The following is a 21,410-nucleotide window of genomic DNA, read 5'->3' as shown; positions in this document are numbered from 1 at the left end:
CAGATTCAGACAGGAACCACTTTATAATTTGACCCCCCCAAGATAAATTTATGGCATTATTTCTGTAAGGATGTTGTCTGGGGTCCAAACTTTAAGATTTTTTAAAAAATTATTTTAAATACAGTCTAGCCCCAACATGGGGTTTGAACTCATGACCCCAAGATCAAGATCAAGAGTTGGATGTTCTAATTGACTGAGCCAGCCATGTGACCTGCACCTCACCCTGGGGTCCAAATTTTAACTTAAGGACCTTATCTTCCATATATGCTTAGTAGCTATGCTGTAGTGTCCTTAAAGCCAAGGAATTTTTAAAAGGTGGGGAAAAAGATCGAGGAAAAATTCCAGAATAAACTATTATGATAAAGAATTACTTAGATTCATATAAGCTTAAGGTTAGAGTTTTTTCTTTCCTCCTATCTTAAATGATTTCTCCATATGCTTAAAGCAAAGTGTACTAACAAAAGTTTATTTTTTCTTCCTTATAACTGCTAAGTCATTACTAGGATTTATATGGGTATGTACTTCGTATGGAAATTGATCCTAATTGCATTGTCATAAAAAAAAGGCATAAGAAAATTTTAGTATAGACAGTACTTACATGACAATGATATTAGCTGTACTTGAATGTTCCTTTAATAATTCATTTAACCGGATCTGTCGATAGGTCTGAAATGAAACAGGACAAAGTCATTCCTGGACCAACTGAAAAGTGGAATCTAGTGTAGTTCATAGAACTATAAGTAAACAAAAAGAAACCAACATAATTTTGGCGTAATAAAAATATTTATTCTTTAATTCACATACAGATCCAATTTAGAGGAAACTGAATTTTGGTTCCTCCCATAACAAGTGACAGTTTTTGATACTTAGGTCTTATTTTTTAAAACATCAGTGGAAGGTTAAGGACCAGAAAGAAAGCAGAAGAGATAGAATACCTTGGTCTTATAAAGTTCAAGCTCATTGTCTGTTATTCGCCATGGTTCATCTTCTTTCATTTTATCTGCAATATCTTGTTCTTTGTCATCTTCATGAAGTCTGTATGGCTCAATCATTTCATCAAAAGCTACAATACTTAAAAAACAAAACAAAACCAGAAAGAATACTGACAACCTCAGTTTGAATTCCTTTACACTAAGATCTTGAATGCTAACTTAGAACTTGAGAAGTTAGAGTTTTCCATCTATTATGCTCACCTCCATACCCTAATTTATAACCACCACTTTGGCAACTTATTTAGAAAACAGCAATCACTAGTTTCTCAAACTGCTAAGAAATTTAGAACTGTATTCACAATAACAGAATTGCAATTTTAATTGCTAACGCTGATGTCTCTGTATTTACCCCCTGCTCCAATGTCCAGCCCGCTCAATGTACATATATTTTCATCATCACAGTAGCTAAAATGATCCTTTGAGCAATACATCAAATTGTGTTGCTCCTTTGCTCAAAGTATTCAAAAGCCTTCCTGGTTCAAGTAGCAGTGAATAAAAAGAGGAGGAGGAGAAGGAGGAGGAGGAGGAGGAAGAGGAGGAGGAGGAGGAGGAGGAGGAGGAGGAGGAGGAGGAGGAGAAGAAAAGGTACTAGAATATTATGAAGAGAGGAGCAGGCAGATCTAGAAGATACAAGAAGATGCAGAACTAATCTCCAGATCCAAAATGACTTAATATGATAAAAGACAGAAAAAGAACAGCAGCAACATTCTAATCCTCTATGAATGTGAAAAATATTTTCCAGTATCAAGTCTCATACAAAGCTCCTGGTGTATATTATTTTATAAAATGAAACAAATCCTTCCCTGATAATAATAACCTTACAAAGTATGCTTTATTATCTATTTAAAATAAATTCTTTATACCAGCTTCATTATTTATTCAACATTTATTTGAAAATAATTAAAGTCATGCCTGGTAGTATAAATATGTTACTCATATAACATCCTCTGTGTATCATTTTCAGGTAGACTATTCCATGAGTATACATTTCTTTGACTCTTGAGAATTCTGAGTGCAACTATTTATTATAGACAAATTCTTAATTCCCCTGTTTTAGTAATAAAGCAAAACAGTAAAAAGACATACATAACATGGAGTGGGATTGTGTGGTGGTAACGAATACAGGCATGAACAGTGGAAATTCAAAGAACCAGGTGGAATTTCTGTGGCATTAGCCTTTTCAGAAATCACTTGCAAAACAGTAATTGAATGAAACTGAAAATGGAAAGCCCTTTAGACTTACTTTGCTATCTGCTATAGGCATGCCAACTATCAGTGCCAGATTAAAAAAAAGTTGACTTCACATGTAACTAACAAGCAGGCAATTAGTTGAAATTGAATGATCTGTTACTGGAATATCTGAGTAGGTCATCCATAAAAGGATCAGAAATCTATAAAGAGTAATTTATCTAACAACTTACTTTTCCTTCTTTGGTTTAGTGTTAATATCTCCTAAGACCATGATATCGGAGAAGTCTATCCGGAACTTACTAAGCAAAGTAGCCATCCTAAAACAAAATTGAATAGCATTGAGATACATGAAAGCTGTAGATAAATATTTTTATTCTATTTCAGGCTGAATCAGTTTACCTGAAAAGCATGATTTATAGGAAAATTCTATCAGGTGCTAAACAAAGTCCATGTGAATTAATTTACATTGTACATTCAACTAAGTAGACATCTCAATTCCCTGAGTAAGAGACTCCTGTTATATTCTTTTACTTTCCTTGAATCTCTCCTTAGTCTCTTTCTTCTAATCTTTCCCTTAATCTCTTCCAATAACGAACGGGTAGAACAAGACATTAATAATAAAAATTGATGTTAACTAGTTTTTAAATTTAATTTATGTCACGAGAAGTGTGAGATATAAACCTTCAGTTACAGAATAAACAAGTCATGAGGATGAAAGGTACAGCACAGGGAAGATTGTCAAGGGTATTTTAATAATGGTGTATGTGACAGATGGCAGCAACACCTGTGGTGAGCACAGCATAACGTACGGAGATACTGAATCACTATGTTGTATATCTGAAACTAATGTAACTCTGTATGTCAACTCTCCTTCACTAAAAACTTTTTTAGATAAATTATATTGGTTAGTATATGGGTTTCAGCAAGAACTAGTTAATATTTTAATTATTTTTGGATTATTCTTCCATCCATGAAGAATGCCTATCTCAATGTCCAAACAGGACTTTTTAGGGCCAAACTAAAGCTGTAACAGATGGCAAATAAAGTTTACAGAATTTGTGAGGCAGGGACTGGGACAGACATGAAAAAGGAGCCTCAGTAAGCCTTTATTTTTCTGTAAAGAAATACCTTTCTGGAGGCATAGTTGGCAATGAAGCCTTGGTGGCAACAATAGTGAAGTAGAAACATACATATAGGAAAAGCAGTTAGCAAAACAGGATTCTATTTTTAATAAATTGAGTTTTCTAAATTAAGATATGAGAAAAGAGACAAGCTACAGTTTTAACTTTTTTTTACTTTTATTTTTTTATTTTTAAAGATTTTATTTATTTTTTCATGCGAGACACACAGAGAGAAAGAGGGGCAGAGACACAGGCAGAGGGAGAAGCAGGCTCCCCCGATGTGGGACTCGATCCCGGGTCTCCAGGATCACGCCTCAGGCTGAAGGCGCTAAACCGCTAAGCCACCAGGGCTGCCCCAGGTTTAACTTTTAAATTATTTCTTGCATATTTCACTATTTGCGATGAATCAACACCTAGTTGAATTCCAGTGTAAATCTGCCATGTGCCTGCTATGTGTCATAGGGCCCACAAAACTCAAATCTAAGACATGAAAATCAACATAAAACAAACCGCAGAACACAGTGAATGGTACCAAATATATTTTACTCAGGAAGGAAGGGTAACAACAAATGGGGAGACAAGGGTAAAAAAAAGAAAAAAATCAGGGAAGGTGTTATGACAGTGATGCTGGACAGAGAAGGGAGCCAAGTGAAGAGTTATTTGTAGTAGAGATGAGGGTAGAGTAGGAAGTATTTCAGACTTTCAAACAAGTCTGAAATCACATGCATGTTTAGGACAGGTGCAGAATTGTAAAATGAAGTTAAGTACAAGTCATAGTTGGTATGGGTATGTAACAAAGCCCTTTATAAATGGTAGAGGGAGCACAGACTTTTTATGATATGTAACAGAGAAGAAATTAAAAGTATTTTGGCAAAGGGATCCTATGATCAGAGATCTAGTTTCCAAACATGAACTCAGGAGCAGCGTGTACAACATATGCTGAAAAGGTAAGAGATAAGACACAGGGTACTTAGTAAAGTGCTGAAGCCAGAACTAGAATGGTGACAGTATAGAGGAAATAAGACAATGGGTGACAAAGACATCCTGTGTTTCTGTTGTCTTCAAATCTACAAAATGTATCTCATATATGAAAATGTAATTTGGGGGCACATCCCCTCTTCTTTTAAAAAAGGTGTTTAACATTTTGATGCTGTAAGTTTTAAATAATGACTTTCTAAAATGTCAAAATTTGAAAAAATAACAGGTATCTACAACTTAAATATGAAAACTAAATTAAAGAACATTTTTTTTTTTAAGTAGAAAATTCAGCTTCAGTATGGAACAGGGCAACATAATTGACATCTTCTGGATTATCTCTTTTTCTATCATATATATAGTGTTATACACTATAATAATGAAACATATATTTTATTAAGATAAATGTTCTTCAATTTAAATAGACTTACGCTCTCCGGTCATGGTCTATTCGATTTATTTTCCCACCAATGAATACTCTGATCTTACAGTCTTTCCACTTTTTCTTGGTAGTCAGAAGATAAGGTATCAATAAAGTCAAACCTGAATCATAAAAATACATAAAATTATTTACTAGATGCTAATTTCTCAATTAAAAACTTTTAATTCAATTTAATCTCTAAAAACATGTCCACTACAACTCAATATTACACAAAATTTTTCTTTCCATCCTTCCTTAATAGTTCAGCCACAAAGCCATGAGGTAGGCCTGAACAAAAAGAGCAAAGCCCAAGAAAGTCAGGCTTTGCTTTGTGAAGTGGGGAACTCCTTGCAGAGTCAGGAGATCGATCTGTCACATACAGGAGGAATGAGGAAATGAGAATATTCATTGAACCTAATAGGAGCCAAGTTTCTCACTGAAATGAGAAATACAAGAAGGCAGAACCTGGACTGAGCCAAACAGTGAACTGGAAGTGGTTTTCAGTCTATACCTACATGTATAACCATGTACCTATATGTTTTTGAGATCCATCCACTGAGAGAGTCTGGGAGCAGAGACACACTAATAGCAACAAGCATAGCTAATGCCATGATCATGGTTCCAAAATACTATTCTCCACTAAAAGCAGTCCAGGCTCCTTGGGTAGACAGTGACTCCATGGCTAGGGCAAGCAAAGTACAAATGAACACACCAGTCAGCCTCCAGAGGATCTTGCTGGCCAAATATGGGAACAATATGAACATCTAAACAAATAATGAGAATGACAAATGGTCTCCCAATGAATACAATGGGAATCGATGAGTCTGCAAGGATAGAAATAATAAGACACTTCCTTACAATAAAATGCCAAGTAATAAATGAGGAAGAAATAACAGGACTGGAAAAATCACCATTTGACAACTACAAACACACCACACTAACAGTAACAAAAGGCAGAAATACCAACAGATGCTAAAGATGGTGGTAAAAGTTGCAGTAATGATGGTATATTTACATAATCCCCAAGTACCTTCCCATCCCCTACTACGTGTAACTATACGAGAGGAAACAGTAATTTTTCATTCTAAAAATCTAGTAAAAACCACCTTTCTCAATGGTCAAAGCTAACTTTACCAGTGGTGAGGCAAATCAACATCATATGCCACCTGATGAGATTTAGACAGAAGAATAAGGCAACACTTCTGCGAGATTTCTACCAAAATTACATAACTTGAACTACTTCAAATCTGGTGACATTCTAAAAATGGTAATAGTAAAAGAAAAAGGGTCATGAGTTCAAGGAAGAACTGGGAAAATTCCAAAGTGAAGGACACTGAAGAGATAACAATTAAGGCTGACACCTGATTCTACAATCAATCCTGTTGCTCTGCAGAATGTTGGCAGAACTGGCAAGAGGGTCTATGGGTGAAGCATACATGCCATTTCTCAGTACTTTTCCCACAACTTCAGTATCTGTAAAATTGTTAAAAAGTGCATTTACAACCTTACCTCCATCATCAAAAAGCCACCAGACATCAATAGTATTCTTTCCTTGTTTTTTCTGAAACTGTGTACTAGCTTCAAGAAGCTTTTGGTCAGCTACATTTAAGGGGACAGCAGGGCCTTTAGATTCTAAAGGATTAAGCAGAAAAATCAGATGTAAGGGAGATAAAATATTCAAGTCCTTTTTGCTGAATTCCTATAGTTTCCTAACCTTTGTGTATCTAAATATTTATAATGTAGACAGTTGTGTATGGAGTCCATCATAAGTGTTCAGGTGTTTAAAATTTAAATGTATTTTTAAAAATGGTTATAGATAAATAAATCTTTACAAGAGCTAAACTCATCCAAATTATCTTGCTTAATTTCTAATATTTTGAAGCATTCTGAGTGAAAGAATCATAAATACCCATGGTCATAACTGACTGCTAGATTTTAATTTTTGAGAAGCCATTTTAGGCTAACTGGACAAATTAAGTTTATGCCTCCTCCATAAACATATTTCTTTGTAATCTTATTCCTCAATAATTTAAAGATTAAAAAAAATCTTAAACATAATGTTACCAGTAATATATAAGACAGAAGGAAGTGGAAGACAAATGAATACAATCTAACAATTATCACAGTGAAACCTCCAAGTCTAAAGAAGAACACCCTCATCTTGACCTAACTTGTCCCCTTGGTATGTGATGCCCAAAGCTAAAGCCATATAACCACACATCTTTCTTTGAAGCGCAGAAAGATGGTAGGAACTCCTTAGAAGGACACGACCTGCTGCAGATCTCAAGACCAAATACCAAGGGAGTTCCCATTTATATTCCCAAGAATAAAAAAAAAAAAAAAAAAAATCAGCACTGACTCTATGAGCAAGCAAATGACTATTATGAGACTCCTACACTAAATTCTTAAAAGAAGGAATCCATAGGTGGAAATCTGATCACTTCTGCAGGAGGTGTCATTCACTTCTCATGCTGCCATGATGCACGCAAACATGACGAATGATTTTGCATGATGACATAATATGGCTGCCAAACCACACTGCTCCGTAACTCTCACCTCTATCTCCTTCTCATAAAAGTCATGCACGGGGACATGACTGTGTATCTCCCAAACGCAGCAGGGCTGTGAGAAATATTGTAATTTTTGAAATGAAAAATATATTAGTATCAAAATTAAGGGCTTGGCTGGGTACAACTGATGGTAAAGAATGCAAGTGACACTGGCAAAGAGACCTATTTCAGTGTCTCTGCTCATCATCTAAACCATGCAGTTTAAATAAAAAAAAAAAACAAAAACTAGTATTAACATTCAGGGTTTGAATATTTCGGAAATGCTATGATAATGTAAAACAATTTGTCTTTGATATACTACCTTTCTCTGGGATGATTTAACTTTTTGGGGTTAACTAAAGTTGATCTTTTTCTAATCTGCATTCAACAAATAACTGTAACATCATCTTGCCAAGGAAATAAAAACTAAGGTAAAAAAATAAAATAGCAGAGTTGGAGTTAAAGAGTTAACAATATGAAAAAGGGGATTAAAATAAAATGATGAAAAATGCCTGCCTTTTTTCAACAGTGGTTGAGTTGGAGTCTTGCCATCCTCTTCCTCATCTAGATTATGTTTAAAAAACACAAAATATAAGTTAATTGCCTTTATATTAATAAAATAATGAAAATGTAAATAGAGCACATTTATAAACAAAGCACAGTACAAAGAGACAGTCTGTGAAAAATAATCAAGACTGAAGATAGATATTTTCTACACTGAGTGTGGAGGATTTTTAAAATCAAACATAGTTTTAGACCCCCTTCAAGAGGGCCACTGATTAACATTCCACCCTTAAATTTTATTCCTGTAAAACTGATAAAAACTTTAGTAGGATTTTTAAACTTTTAAATTTTCATACTTGAAATTGGTTGAAAAGTTTCTGAATGGCTTATAGAAGAGAAATATGACATTAAAACCTGACATTGCAGATAATACATAAAGTTTAAACAGTGCCACTGCATCACTGTGCCAATGACTGAAAAGTAATTTTAGAAACATAATGGACATTTGGTATTGGTAAAAATTAATCACTTGAAATAATTGGGAATTTAATTAGAGACAGTCTTTTGGTTTATATAAAATACCAGGTTATACAGGTCTACACAAATTTATATATATACATATATATATATATAAACATATATAAATACATATATATAAATAAATAAATAAATATATATATAAAATATAAGCATATATATTTGTTTATGCAGGTACATATGTATGTATGCCTGTACTGGTCCACTATATTTAAATATTTGTACGTATTTTCTTGGGGTTACCAGTTTTCCTTCCTGGTTTCAGTTTTTTGATTCAGATAAACTTCTAGTAGTTGTCTGATGCACATACAACTCCCTACTTGGACAGGAAAGAGTACACTGCTCTTGAGTCAGTGGCTCCCAGGATTCCAGTATTACCTTTAACTCTTTTTTTTTTTTCTGGCTGTATGAGCTTGAACTAGTTAACTCCTTACTTTCCTCATTAGAAAAAGGGGTGAACAATAGATACCTACCTCTTAGGATCGTTATGCTTCAAGACTTAAAGCACTTAGCTCAGTGCCTAGCACAAAGTAAGTAATTCAGAGGGTGCTCTTTTTGTCTCCTTGCATTCTGTGTGCCACAATAACCAAGACAGACATACCAAACATCTATGATTATATAATAACTACACAAGAATGTTTATAATATTCTGAAGACTTTTCACATTGTATAAACTTTTCTATAGTTTCTATGCTAATTTTGAAAAAAAAAACTGGCTAGAGAGAAAATAAAATAAAATTAATGCTATTTTTGAATACTAATTTCTTATGCCTGTGATGGAACAAGAAACATTTCAATGATTACATTTGATTTTATAGGATTAAATATTATTGTTCCTATAAAGTAGGTATTTGATACTATCTGTCTTTAATGATAGCAAAAATATACGGGCACACTGTGTATTCTTTTCAGAGCTCAAAAAATGTCAAGGAAATCCTGACACTTAAAAAATGACTTGCACTAAGGTATTTAAAGGTATTAAAGGTGTTTACATTTTTATAATAAAAAGGTGAGTAGTTTCCCATTCTGTAAAAATAATGACTTTACAAGATTGTGACATGCAGTAATGAGGTAACGTATGGATAACACCTACTGCAACGTGGGAGGCACAGAGTAGATACTTGATGATTACTACTACTTAGCTTCCCATCATAGTTTTACCTATCAATCCCTAACAGATTCTGTAAAGAAAGGATCTGCTTTAGGAAAAAGAAAATGGCAGTAAAAATAAAAAGGACGAAATGAAAGTATGTGTACCATAAACTAAAAATAAATGCAGGAATATAAGAACAGTTACCAAATCTTTTAAAGAGTTTTGAGATGAAAAAGGAAAAAAATTATAATCAATACAGCAAAGAACTTAAAGGGGAAATAGGTATCAACTAAGGCCTCAACTACCACTACTCTAAGCATACAAGTTAAGAAAGGAAAGAAATAAAAAGCAACAGCAATGCTTCTGCATAATCTGGAAAAGATCAATTTCATAAGACAAGATTTGTCCACAGTAATCAATTTCCAAAAAAGAATGGTTAATTCTTCGATAGGAATCAAAAAAGTATGATATGGTTTGATGATTTACAGTGCAGATTTTTCTTGTTGCGTGCCAGCTGGGGCTAGGACAGATGGAGATACTGGACTGAACAGAGGTAGGAGAGTGAGGGTGGGAGAGTAAGATTTGGAAGTCATCCCTCTTTGCATCTTATAACCATGACATAGATACATGGATGAAATTATCTGGAAGCCTCATGAAATTTGGAAACCTTTGTGTGGCCTAAACCACAAGAGCCACCAGGGGTAATATGTCTGCAATTACAACCAAACAGTTTAGTAACCAAATACCAACAGCTCATTCCTTCAGAAAGACTAAAATTGCATTTGATTTTTTATTACATGATTTTACCTCAAGAACTCCAGGTGCAGTAGAGGTAAAAACTATTCTGAATATCTCAGCACATAAATAAAATCCCTGGTATTTAAATATCTTGACTTATAGAAAAATTAGGTAGATTAATTTTATCAATTTCATTATACTCTATCACGGACTCTCAAATTACCATGTTTCTTTCCAAGTTCAGATTTAACTTATGCTTCCAACTAAATTGTTCAAAGTACAAATAAAAACATACAAGAACATATGAGTATATAACTGTCATGTTTTCTGTTCTATAACCTACTTCAATACCTGAAAAACAACCAGTCATTTTGTAGCCAGCCATTTTACCTAATCAACTAGAAATGAGCAGTACAAATTTGAGAAGGGATTACTTAATAAGACATATTATATAATAAAAACCATTTCTCCCCCAAATTAAACATTACCATGAATAACATCTCGTTTGAATAAAAATTACCTTTGTGTGTAACAGATTTCTCATCCGATGGTTTCGAAGTATCTAAATCTGATTTTTTACTATACTCCATACTTAGTACCACATCCTTGACACCAGGAGATTTCTCTTGTGAGGATAATAATTCTTCTATGGACATGAAAATAACCAAAATATGATCTCAATATTGTTTTAATCATTAATGAAAGCACTACAGTATAATATTAATTAAATGACAATTCACACCGAAGTTTACTATGAAATAATAAGTTTACAATAAATGATTTCTTATGTTAACCTATGTGATCATCTGTTTTGAAAGGACTATTCACTCAAATATCTTGAGTCACAGCCAAGCATCAGATGTTTGAAGCAGGTGCTGGGGAATTCATAAGGAGTGAGATTCAAGGAACATTAAAAATGTGGCAGATCAAAGACTGATATATAAAATGTGAATGAACTCTAACCTCAAAGTCATTTACACGTAAAAATTGTAAAATGTGACTAATGTTCACATACATAATGTTCACATAAGATGACAGACAACACTGAAAAATTATACTCCTGACTATAGAGCTGAAACTAGGAGATAGGCTCATGGTAAAAGTATCAGTTCTTCATTTTTATTTTAATTTTTCTTTAAAGATTTTATTTGAGAGACAGAGAGCAAGCACAAGTAGGGGGAGGGGCAGAGGGAGAGAATCTTTTAAGCAGGCTCTCCACTGAGTATGGAGCCCAATGTGGGGTTCAATCCCAGGACTTTGAGGTCATGACCTGAGGCGAAGACAGACACTCCAACTGAGCCACCCAGGCACCCCCATTTCTTCATTTTTAAAGCACTTTTCCCATTTTCTATCTGTTGGGAAGAAGTTAGTGAAAAGTTAACTTCTACCATAAAAATACACATCACAAGGACATATGAAAATGGACCATAATCCTCATCAGTGATTTGTGTGTATGATTAAGAAAGAACAAGAGGAACTACATGACCAGAGGTACCAACACTGTGCTAAGAACTTCAAAAACTATGTCTTTACAACAACCCTTATGAAATAACTACAATTTGGGTTTTCTTTTTTAAGTTTAAGTAGTCTCTACATATAATGTGGGGCTCAAACTCATGACCCCAAGATCAAGCACTGTATACCCTTCAGACTGAGCCAGCCAGGCACCCCAGTGATCATGTTTGAAGAGATGAGGAAACAGAAGCTTGGAAGTCGGCAGATGTGCCCAGGCTACAGGACTATTGTACTAAGAGAAAAAGCTGGGATTTTTCAAAGGAGATCTGACTCCAAAGGCTGAGCTCTTAATCCTGTGCTGAACCAAATTCCTGCCTCCAAATCCTGATGATGAATAAACAAGACCTTCAAAACAATTTTCATAATGATTATAAACACACAAAAATTATTTTCTTAAAGTTCTGATCAATTCAAATCTCAGTAAATTACAGAACTATATATATAATTTACTAGTCAAACTGTGATACTTTTGAGAGTAAAAGGGAACACTACTAATTATGCAGTGTTAACAGGTACCCTAAACCTCAATCACTGGTAGCACAAGAGAACTGAAACTGTTTTGCAAGGCCTACTCCAGAGGAAGAAAATGCATTTTCAGCAAGCCATACTTTTGTGTTACATGGATAAAGACCTCAAAGCATTCCTTTCAAAACTGCACAATACCCTTAAAATGGTGGGAGGAGGGGGAGGATTACAACTGTTTAAATACATAAACAGATGACAAAAGTTCATGATGGGCCTCTCAGCTATTTAGGCTTAGCTATTTTTGATGATTTAGTTAATTAATTGATAAGGGTAAAATATTAGGTATGCAATTTTCTTAAGCTTATATTTGTTAAACTACTAGGAAATCATTAGAAGGTAAGGAATTTTCAACAGTTTTTATTAAGGTAGGCAGAAGTAACCAGTATACCTTAATTAGATTTTAAGCTTCATCTAAAAACATTTTTTAAAATGCTTTAAAAATCACATAGTTGGAAGAAGAGATTAGTGAGTGTCAGGGGTTAGTGACAAGGGATAAAGAGTATGATGGGGGCATAAAGCGGTAGCACAGGGAGATCTTTGTGGAGATGGAACAATTCTGTATCTTGATCATGGTGCTAATTACATGGATCCACCACATATGTGATACATGGCACAGAACTATACACATGTTCATGCATACATGTACACACCAGTGTATGGAAAACTGGTGAGATCTGAATTAGGAAGGTAGATTGTTCCAATTTACCTGTGGTTATGACATAACCGGTGGTTATGACAAAAAATAACAGATACGCAAGATATTACCACTGGGAGAAATGGATGAAGGGTATATGGGACCTGTGATTTCTTTTGTAACTTCTTATGAATCTATAATTATTTAAAAATGTAAAGTTAAAAAAAATGATTCATAATTCATTAGGTCTTATTTCAAGACAGAATAAATGATATCACCAAGTTTAGTTTTTCATTATTAGTGTAATTCTGTGTGAAAAAGTAGGACTTTCACGAACATGAAGATGTCTGATGATTTAGCAGTCATTAACATTTTATCCTCTATTTTATTTATCATCTGTTTTTACAAATTTGGCCAATCTAAAACCATAACTAATGCTTCTTTCTCTTAAATTTATAATTTATTTATTTTTTTAATTTTTAAATTTTTAAAAAGATTTTATTTATTTATTCATGAGAGACAGAGAGAGAGAGAGAGAGAGGCAGAGACCCAGGCAGAGGGAGAAACAGGATCCACACAGGGAGCTCAACGCGGGACTTGATCCCAGGACTCCAGGATCACACCCTGGGCCGAAGGCAAGCCCTAAACCACTGAGCCACCCAGGGATCCCCCTAAACTTAGGATTTAGATTGAATTTTATTCTCTTTATTAACAATCACCAGCCATCGTCCAGGCTGGTACAAACTAGTGGAGCCAAACAGATCTGATCTTCACATGCTATACAGTAAGTACATGACCTAGAACAGATGGTGAATGTTAAAGTTGAAGAATTTGTGAGAATGACATACAATTTTCTAACAAAGTCACTTCTATTTTTAAAGTAAAAAACTTATTCAATCAAGATTTACCTTGTCCTTGAAGATGAGATATATCCAGACCCTCTTTTAAGCGGATAACCACTACTCCATATTGTATGTCAAAGGCGTCACTATAAGAGGGGGAAAAAAAATCAAAATCACGAAAATTTTTGTGTCCTCCTCTATAAAATGATGACAATAAGAGATGACTTCTCTTTCAGCTTTAAATGTCTAGTTTTTAAAATATGCTTTTAAAGATACAGTGAGGCCCATATGATGTCAGTTTCCAATTTTATACCATTCTCTTTCCTTTTTTCTGTAATACACTCTTAAAAACCACTTACGTGTAGATCTTTATAGTACTGATACTCTACCTATATCAGCCATTTAAAGCAATGCCTGTACTAATATGCTATCAGAAACAAACTAAAATTATAGAAAAATAACATAGTTCTCCTACCATACTGTATTTAGGCTTATACCTTTAAAGCCAAGATAAACACATGAAAACAAAGAAAACAGATCCTACTGAGAATGGGAATGGGCTAGACAGTATAAAGGGATCTCTTCTGAAAGAAGCCAGTGTATTTTTAAGTAATTCTTACATTTTACAAAAACAGTTTTAAAAGTAGTCTAAAGAATTTATATGCATTTGCAGGCATGTATTCGTATGTCCTTTCAAGTTTTTAAAACACAAATGGTAGTATCCTATAACACAAAATACATTAAAACCTTAAAGACAACTCTAAAATCACACTTCAACACCGCAAATTTTGTTGAGACCTGAATCATGCAGATTCTTCTCAAATCTACTGAGAGATTACAAATTCCTAAACTTCAGATTGTTCCCCAGGGTGGAACAGGCTTAACGTTTATCTTTCGTTATCATTTTTAATTTTATAAGCAAAGAATATTCATTATATACAAAAAGTGACATATAATCTATAGTTATATATAACAAAAAGAAAAGGCTAAAAGCCAAAGAAAATAAAATTTTGATTCCTCATGATGTACAGAAGATCACAGATCATTGTAAAAGGTCTTTTCTTGGTGTTTTTTTAAAATCATGGGGAGACAATTTTGGCCTCATTCCTATAATGAATTAACTAATATTTAAAGACATTCATTAGAAAAAGAAATTAATGGACATAATAATTTACCTCAGCCATTTTGAAAGACCTAACACTAGAGAAGAGTGGTGTAAGTATTTAAAAAATAGTTAATAAATCATAAGTGATTTAAAATCAATTCGATTAAAGAAAAACCAGGGAATATAGCTTCCTGAGTTTACTTTGGATTAAAATAGTTAAATGTTTTTGCTATCAACTACAGGAATTTCTATAAGCTATATAATTCTCTAAGCTATAAAAATTAATTTAGAGTTTCAGACCCTACAAGCTGTAACTAGGCACAGTAAATAAAGTAAACCTCAACTGCTCAAAATATTTATAATCACAACCAAAACCAAGTGTCACAAGATAAAAGGACTGCTTTAAAACTGCCATCAATCTCTATGGCCCTGCCATGCAGAGAGCAGCATTTTACCTATCTTTTAATTGCCTGCTCTACAATACTTAGAGGAATGCTTGACTCTCAGAGCAAACATTCACTTCAGTTTCTACAAGGTCAGAGTCAGAAAGACTCCTTTCTTTCAGCATTCCCATATGAGCAACAACAACTGTGTAAAAATTTGCAAAACGCCACTTTTTCTATTTTTTTAAGATAATTATTCCACCTCATTGGTCTTGCATCTTGAGAAAAAAAAAAGCATAGTCCATGGAGGAGGGCCCACATGACCTAATCTTTCTTTCACACTGTCCTTCCTTTCCTAATCCTCATATATACAAGAGTACACAGGACAGAATTAGAAATTGAGGATGAAATCATGCTTACAAAAAAGTAATAATCCCAAAGCTAAAGAGCAGCCACAGCACCTGAAGAACCAGCGGAGCTTTAATTTTACTAAAAGCATTTTAGAATTACTCGGGAGAACTTATTCATCATATATACTTTACTAATCAATATAAGGAGATGTTTTAAAGGGTAAAGTATGACATCTGGTTACTCCTTCAAAGTTATTTCAAGGTAGCTATGAAAATAAAACTATCCCATGGGATAGGTAAGTATTTATGGTTCCAACAGGAGTTCCAGTAAGGGAAATAACTCTAGTGAGTTAAAGGTAATCAGAACAAACTTCAGAGAAATAAGATTTGAATCTGGTCATAAGAGCTTCCTTGCCAAATATATATATATTTTTAAAAGGACAACTATTTGTATATAAAGAAGGAATACTTTATAAGAACAAATGAATAGTTCTATTTCATCAGCAGCTATAAGAAGAAAAAACAATTATTCAATCAAGAATGGTGGTGTGGAGCCTCTGGCTGGCTCAGTGGGTAGAACATGTGGCTCTTGATATTAGGGTTGTAAGTGGGATCCTGCATAGGTGGAGAGATTTCTTAATTTAGAAGGAAAAAAAAAAGTAATGGTATGATGGCCTCTTAACTATCAAGAACAGAGAGTTACCAGTGGTGAGTTGCTGGAGGGACAGGAGAAAAGAGGTGATGGGATAAAGGAGTATACTTATCATGATAAGAACTAATATACAGAATTATTGAATTACTATACTGTATACCTGAAACTAATATAACACTGCATGTTAACTATATTGGAATTAAAATAAAAAACTATGGTAATGTGAAAGGGAAACTTTATTCTTTATAAAAAACAGTATGAAAGAGATAAAGGGATCTGTTAAGCAAATCCCAGAATACCAGGAAAAGGAAGTACTTCAAAATTAAGAAGAAAATATGGCAAAAATAAGAAGTTTTATTCTCTTTATTAAATAACTGAGTTCCAAAAAGCATTTGTGGTGGATGAAACAAATACATTCACAAAAATAAATTAGAACATTAAGAGACTAAAATCAGAAAAAGAAAAAAAAAGTAACAAAAAATAAATAAAAAGAATTCACTAAACAATCCATACAAGGGCAGCTGAAGTCATGTAAACCAAAACTAAGCTCTGATACTCATTTGAACTACTATACTACTAGGAAGTGAATAGCAGACTCAACAACTTACACTCAAGAGGACTAAAAAGCAAAGTATTTAAGTACATTAAAAAAAGAAAAAAGAAATGTAAATGACCTAATGCATCAATCAAACATAACTGCAAAATCAATTTCAGAGGAGAGCAAACCAAAACCTGAGGGTGAGATCAGTGAAGAACTGTGTTCCTCAACACCGGATATTATAATGACAAAACAGAAGGTGATGGGTCTGACATTGGTTAATCTACTCAGCTAGGATTACAGGACACGAGAAAGCTTCATAACTTAAAAGAGAAGCCAGAGTATATAGATGTGTGTTCATTTGCACGTGTGAAGGTTTGAATGTATGAAGAGATACAGGAAGATCAATGAAGAATTTTTGCCACTAGCTAATCAATTTAAAACCCAGATAACCCCATCTGATTCTTTTCGTTCTTATGTTTCTATTAAGAAGAGATTACTAAGAAACAGTATAGTCCATTCACAAAACAGTACAGGCTTCACAAACCAGGGCAAGTTTTCATTTTCTGAGCCAAGCTACTGAATTAAAAGGATACTTACTGAAATATGTTTATGTACATATCCACATCCCTCATATCTGCTTGCAACCAATCTTTTTTAAATCCAAGGACAAGTGTGTTTGGCTTCATACGCCCAAGACCAGCAGCCTAAAATACAGGAAAAATACAACATTAAAGATATACTGTTCAGCAAAATATTTTTTAAAGGATCAAAACCTCCAAATGGACAGGCTATAAACATTTTTAGACTGTGCATCCTTATTAGCAAAGATTCTTGAGCATCTAATACATGCATGTTTTTAAATTATGTATACTACATTACATGTACTATGTAGGACTAAACATAAAAATTGAAGATAAACACTTTAAAAATTCTAAATGAACATTTTTATACTCGTATGATTTACTAACATTTTCATAATTTTAGTAAGAAGATAGAATATATCTAATCTTTCATAAAATCATAATGATACAGTGGTATTCTTCAGTATGTATTGTGATAGCTATTAAAACCGAGAAGCAAAAGAGCAAATGGAAGACAAGCATTATTGGTTGCAGTTCGAATTACATCAACATTAAATTTGACTTAATTCTACCAACGATGTGCAAATTTCTCCTGAAAAGTGGTTAATTTCCTTCCTCAGTTTTCCATTTTTTTTGTGCAACTTCATTATGAATTGGAATTCAATATGCTTAACATATCCCCAAATCCAATGAATCTCTTCTAATAAAGCACACTCATTTTTGAACCCCATTCTCTATTTACGAAGCCCTCTCAATGCCCCAAAGAAAAATTCTATAACCACCAAAGCAGTAATTACCCATTTCTTGTCTCCCTCCAGGTCCTGGTGACATTTAATATACTTCTGCTACTTGAATTTGCTTAACCTCGATGTTTCATGTAAGTATAATCATACAGTGTTCGTCCCTTGTGACTGGATTATTTTATTTAGCATCATGTCTTTCAGGTTTATAGGCATTACAGCATGTATCAGAACTACATTCCTTTCTGTGGCTGAATGGTATTCCACTGTTTGTAAATACCACATTTTGTTTATTCATTTATCTGTTGATGGGAAACCTGCACTGTTTCTACCTTTTGGCTCCTGTGAGAAACGCTAAGAACACTGGCATACAAAAATAAGAACCTCTGTGATGCCCTGCACCAATTTCTTTGTGTATATGTCGAGTAGAATTGCTGGTCATATGTGGATTCCACATTTTGCTTTCTGAGGAACCACTGAACTGTTTCCCAGAGCATATTATGTTCCCATCAGCAATGCACAGGGCTCAATTTCTACACATCCTTAGCAACTCTATTTATTTATTTATTTATTTATTTATTTATTTATTTATTTATTTATTTATTTATTTATTTAGGGTGGGGTTGTTTTAAATTATATATCCTAGGAGTGAAAGAGTATCTCAATGTGATTTTGATATGCGTTTTCCTAATGATTAATGATATTGAGCATCTTTTCATGTGCTTATTAGCTATCTTAAGATCCTCCTTGGAGAAACGTTTACTCTCTTGCCAATTTTGAACTGGGTTGTCTGTCTTTTTCTCCGTTTTAGGAGTTCTATATATTCTGGATATTAAACTTGATCAGATGCATGATTTACAAATATTTTCTTCCATTCTGTAAGTTGTCTTTTCACTTTCTTGATGATGTCCTTCGATGCACAAAAGTTTTTAATTTTGATGATGTCCAGTTTATCTACTTTTTTCCTTTATTGTTCATGCTTTATTGTTCATGCTTAGTCATATCTAAGACTCCACTGCCATATCTAAGGTCATGAAAGTTTACCTTTATGTTTTCTTCCAAGACTTTTATGGTTTTAGCTCCTACATTGCTGATATATTTGGAGTCAATTTTTGTGCATGATGTGAGGTTACTTTTTTTTATTTTTTAAGGAAGCTCTACTCCCAATGTGTGGGCTCAAACTCATGACCCAGAGATCAAAAGCAACATGTTGTACTGACTGAGCCACGCACCCCCACAGACTAGTTTTTAAACATGACATACATAAATCATATTTTGCAGATTAAATTAATTCAAATATTTATTAATGGCTGACCATGGGCTACACACTGTCCTAAGGGACTTGGGATAATTAGAAATATTCCTAAGCATATAAAGCTTAAATTCATTCTCAAAACATTCTCACTATGCACAAGTTTCTTTCAAAAAATAAGATTTTTTGAAATCTTGAATATTGAATTGAATATTGAATATTCAATACTCAATATTGAAAACAACTCTTTGCCTTGAAGGGACAGTTAAAAAATATTCATTATTGTTTTTTTACAATTATTAGGTATCAAGATGGCCACTAATCACAAAATTTTTTTATTTTTTTGTAAAAGAAAAGCAAGAAACATCTTTAAGTTTTAGAGCTTTTTAAAGAGCTATAAGCCACAAGAATACCAGTAACTTCATGATGGTACATCACAAACTTCTGTCACCATCTTATAATTAAAAAGTTTTATAAATTGTATAAAATTAACAATAACATCCTGCTGCACTTCGTGCTGTTTTAACTTCATTATTTCAATAACTTTGCCTTGAATGACTGAGCAAAGAAATTTCAAATGTACCACTCATCCCTAAATCCTTTGTAAATTCTAATCAAAGTGGCTATTCAGTCAGAAGTAATGTTTTCAGTTTCCATAAAACATCATGTGTTTTAAAGAATAATTTATTACTGAAAATATATCTTCTCTGGAACAGATTTCTCTAATGGTTCATAAGAAAAATCAGTTTTTCATGAAATTCCATGATTGAAACCAATTAGGCAAAATGCAATCCTTTGAAGCTTATCTCTAGTTTCTTTCTTTTCATTTGGGGGGGGGGGTGTGTTCCAAATTACTTTATTTGAAGGAATAGTACAAATGAAAGAAGTAGATGTTTTGGTACAACTTATAGAAAAGGTAAAGGTAACCCCAACATGCATGCACTGCCTCAGTGATCAGGGAAGTCACCCTTATGGCTATGGGAAGACAGCCTTAAGACTTAGCTCTCACTATCACCGTTTCCCAAGGTATGCTTGTCAAAGAGATCTCTGCCATGCCAGATTCGGGAGCCCCCATCTTGCGCAGGTTGGTTACAGTGGTCACCCAATTCTTTGATGGATTTCACCTGCTCGTTCAGGTAATGAGTCTCAATGAAGTCACACAAGTGGGGGTCATTTTTATTAGTGGCCAGTTTGTGCAGTTCCAGTAGTGACTGATTCACGCTCTTTTCCAAGTGTAATGCACACTCCATTGCATTCAGCCTGTTCTCCCAATCGTCACGGTCTGGTGACTTCCTTTCCTGAAGGAAGATTCTACCACCTCCCACCTGCAGCTTCATCAGTTTCTCAGCATGTTCCCTCTCTTCAGGGGATTAGTGAAGAAAATATTTGGCAAAGTTCTTCAAAGCATCATCGTGACAAAGTAGTAAGACATGGGCAAGTAGACATAGGACGCGCAGAGCTCCAGGTTGATCTGGCGGTTGATGGCGGCCTCTGAGTCCTCCTGGTGGTAGTTTCTGGTGCACCTGTGAGGGGGACGCGGTCGTCATGGCTGCAGCTGAGGAGAGGCAGTGGCAGCGGCCTTGAAGTGGTCCGAGAGCGTTGCAGAGACAGCAGAGGGCTGGCTCTGAGCGGCGGGCACGGGTAGGGGCAAGGAGCACTGGGTTCCGTCCAAGCACTGTTGCAGCAGGAAACCTTGGCGACTCTCAGCGGAGACTGTCATCTCTAGTTTCAAATATTACTGTGTTATTTGTTTCTCTGAAACGTTAGCAATATTTTCTGTGCATCTTTCACCAGAATTTGCTGATGAGTAATGTGTTTTGTTATATTTTTTCTGAGCATTAACATAAGTGTTTTTACTGCAACAGAAAGAACCACTTACTTCCACAATGGTACAAAGCTTTCATTTTTGCCTTTCAGTGTTAAGTAAAAACATTTCCAAATATTATGGTTATCTATTTAAGTGCAGTTATGGCTGCTGTGTGATATATTATTTTCAAAATCAATGAAAAATGGCCACCTGGGTGGATCAGTCATTGAGTGTCTGCCTTCAGCTCAGGGTGTGATCCTGGGGTCCTGGGATGGAATCTTGCATCAAGCTCCCCCGCAGGGAACTTTACTTCTCCATCTGCCCCTGTCTCTGCCTCTCTCTGTCTCTTGTAAATAAATAAA

The 21,410-nt window shown here is 34.3% G+C and overlaps 1 protein-coding gene and 1 long non-coding RNA gene across 3 annotated transcripts in view; one reads left to right on the top strand and one right to left on the bottom strand.

Annotated features, from left to right (window-relative positions):
• Window positions 1–21,410, bottom strand: part of SLC12A2 (solute carrier family 12 member 2) — a 112,654-nt gene that overhangs the window by 3,725 nt on the left and 87,519 nt on the right. The window contains exons 18-26 of one of the 2 annotated variants that reach the window (XM_077911526.1): window positions 17,266–17,372; window positions 13,704–13,783; window positions 10,642–10,767; window positions 7,766–7,813; window positions 6,210–6,332; window positions 4,711–4,822; window positions 2,414–2,500; window positions 936–1,071; window positions 599–666 (exon numbers count right to left, since the gene is read on the bottom strand). In XM_077911526.1, the coding sequence (XP_077767652.1) occupies window positions 599–666; window positions 936–1,071; window positions 2,414–2,500; window positions 4,711–4,822; window positions 6,210–6,332; window positions 7,766–7,813; window positions 10,642–10,767; window positions 13,704–13,783; window positions 17,266–17,372 (887 nt within the window). The remainder of the gene's footprint in view (window positions 1–598; window positions 667–935; window positions 1,072–2,413; window positions 2,501–4,710; window positions 4,823–6,209; window positions 6,333–7,765; window positions 7,814–10,641; window positions 10,768–13,703; window positions 13,784–17,265; window positions 17,373–21,410) is intronic. The other variant, XM_077911527.1, reaches the window with a different exon arrangement.
• Window positions 1–21,410, top strand: part of LOC144322042 (uncharacterized) — a 102,425-nt gene that overhangs the window by 11,849 nt on the left and 69,166 nt on the right. The window contains exon 4 of the long non-coding RNA XR_013387605.1: window positions 18,068–18,126. This is a non-coding gene — a long non-coding RNA (uncharacterized LOC144322042). The remainder of the gene's footprint in view (window positions 1–18,067; window positions 18,127–21,410) is intronic.

This window comes from Canis aureus, chromosome 10 (assembly GCF_053574225.1).
Source record: "Canis aureus isolate CA01 chromosome 10, VMU_Caureus_v.1.0, whole genome shotgun sequence".
Classification (NCBI taxonomy): Eukaryota; Metazoa; Chordata; class Mammalia; order Carnivora; family Canidae; genus Canis; species Canis aureus.
Note: the sequence above shows the minus strand (reverse complement) of the source record. Positions and strands in the feature narration are given on the sequence as shown.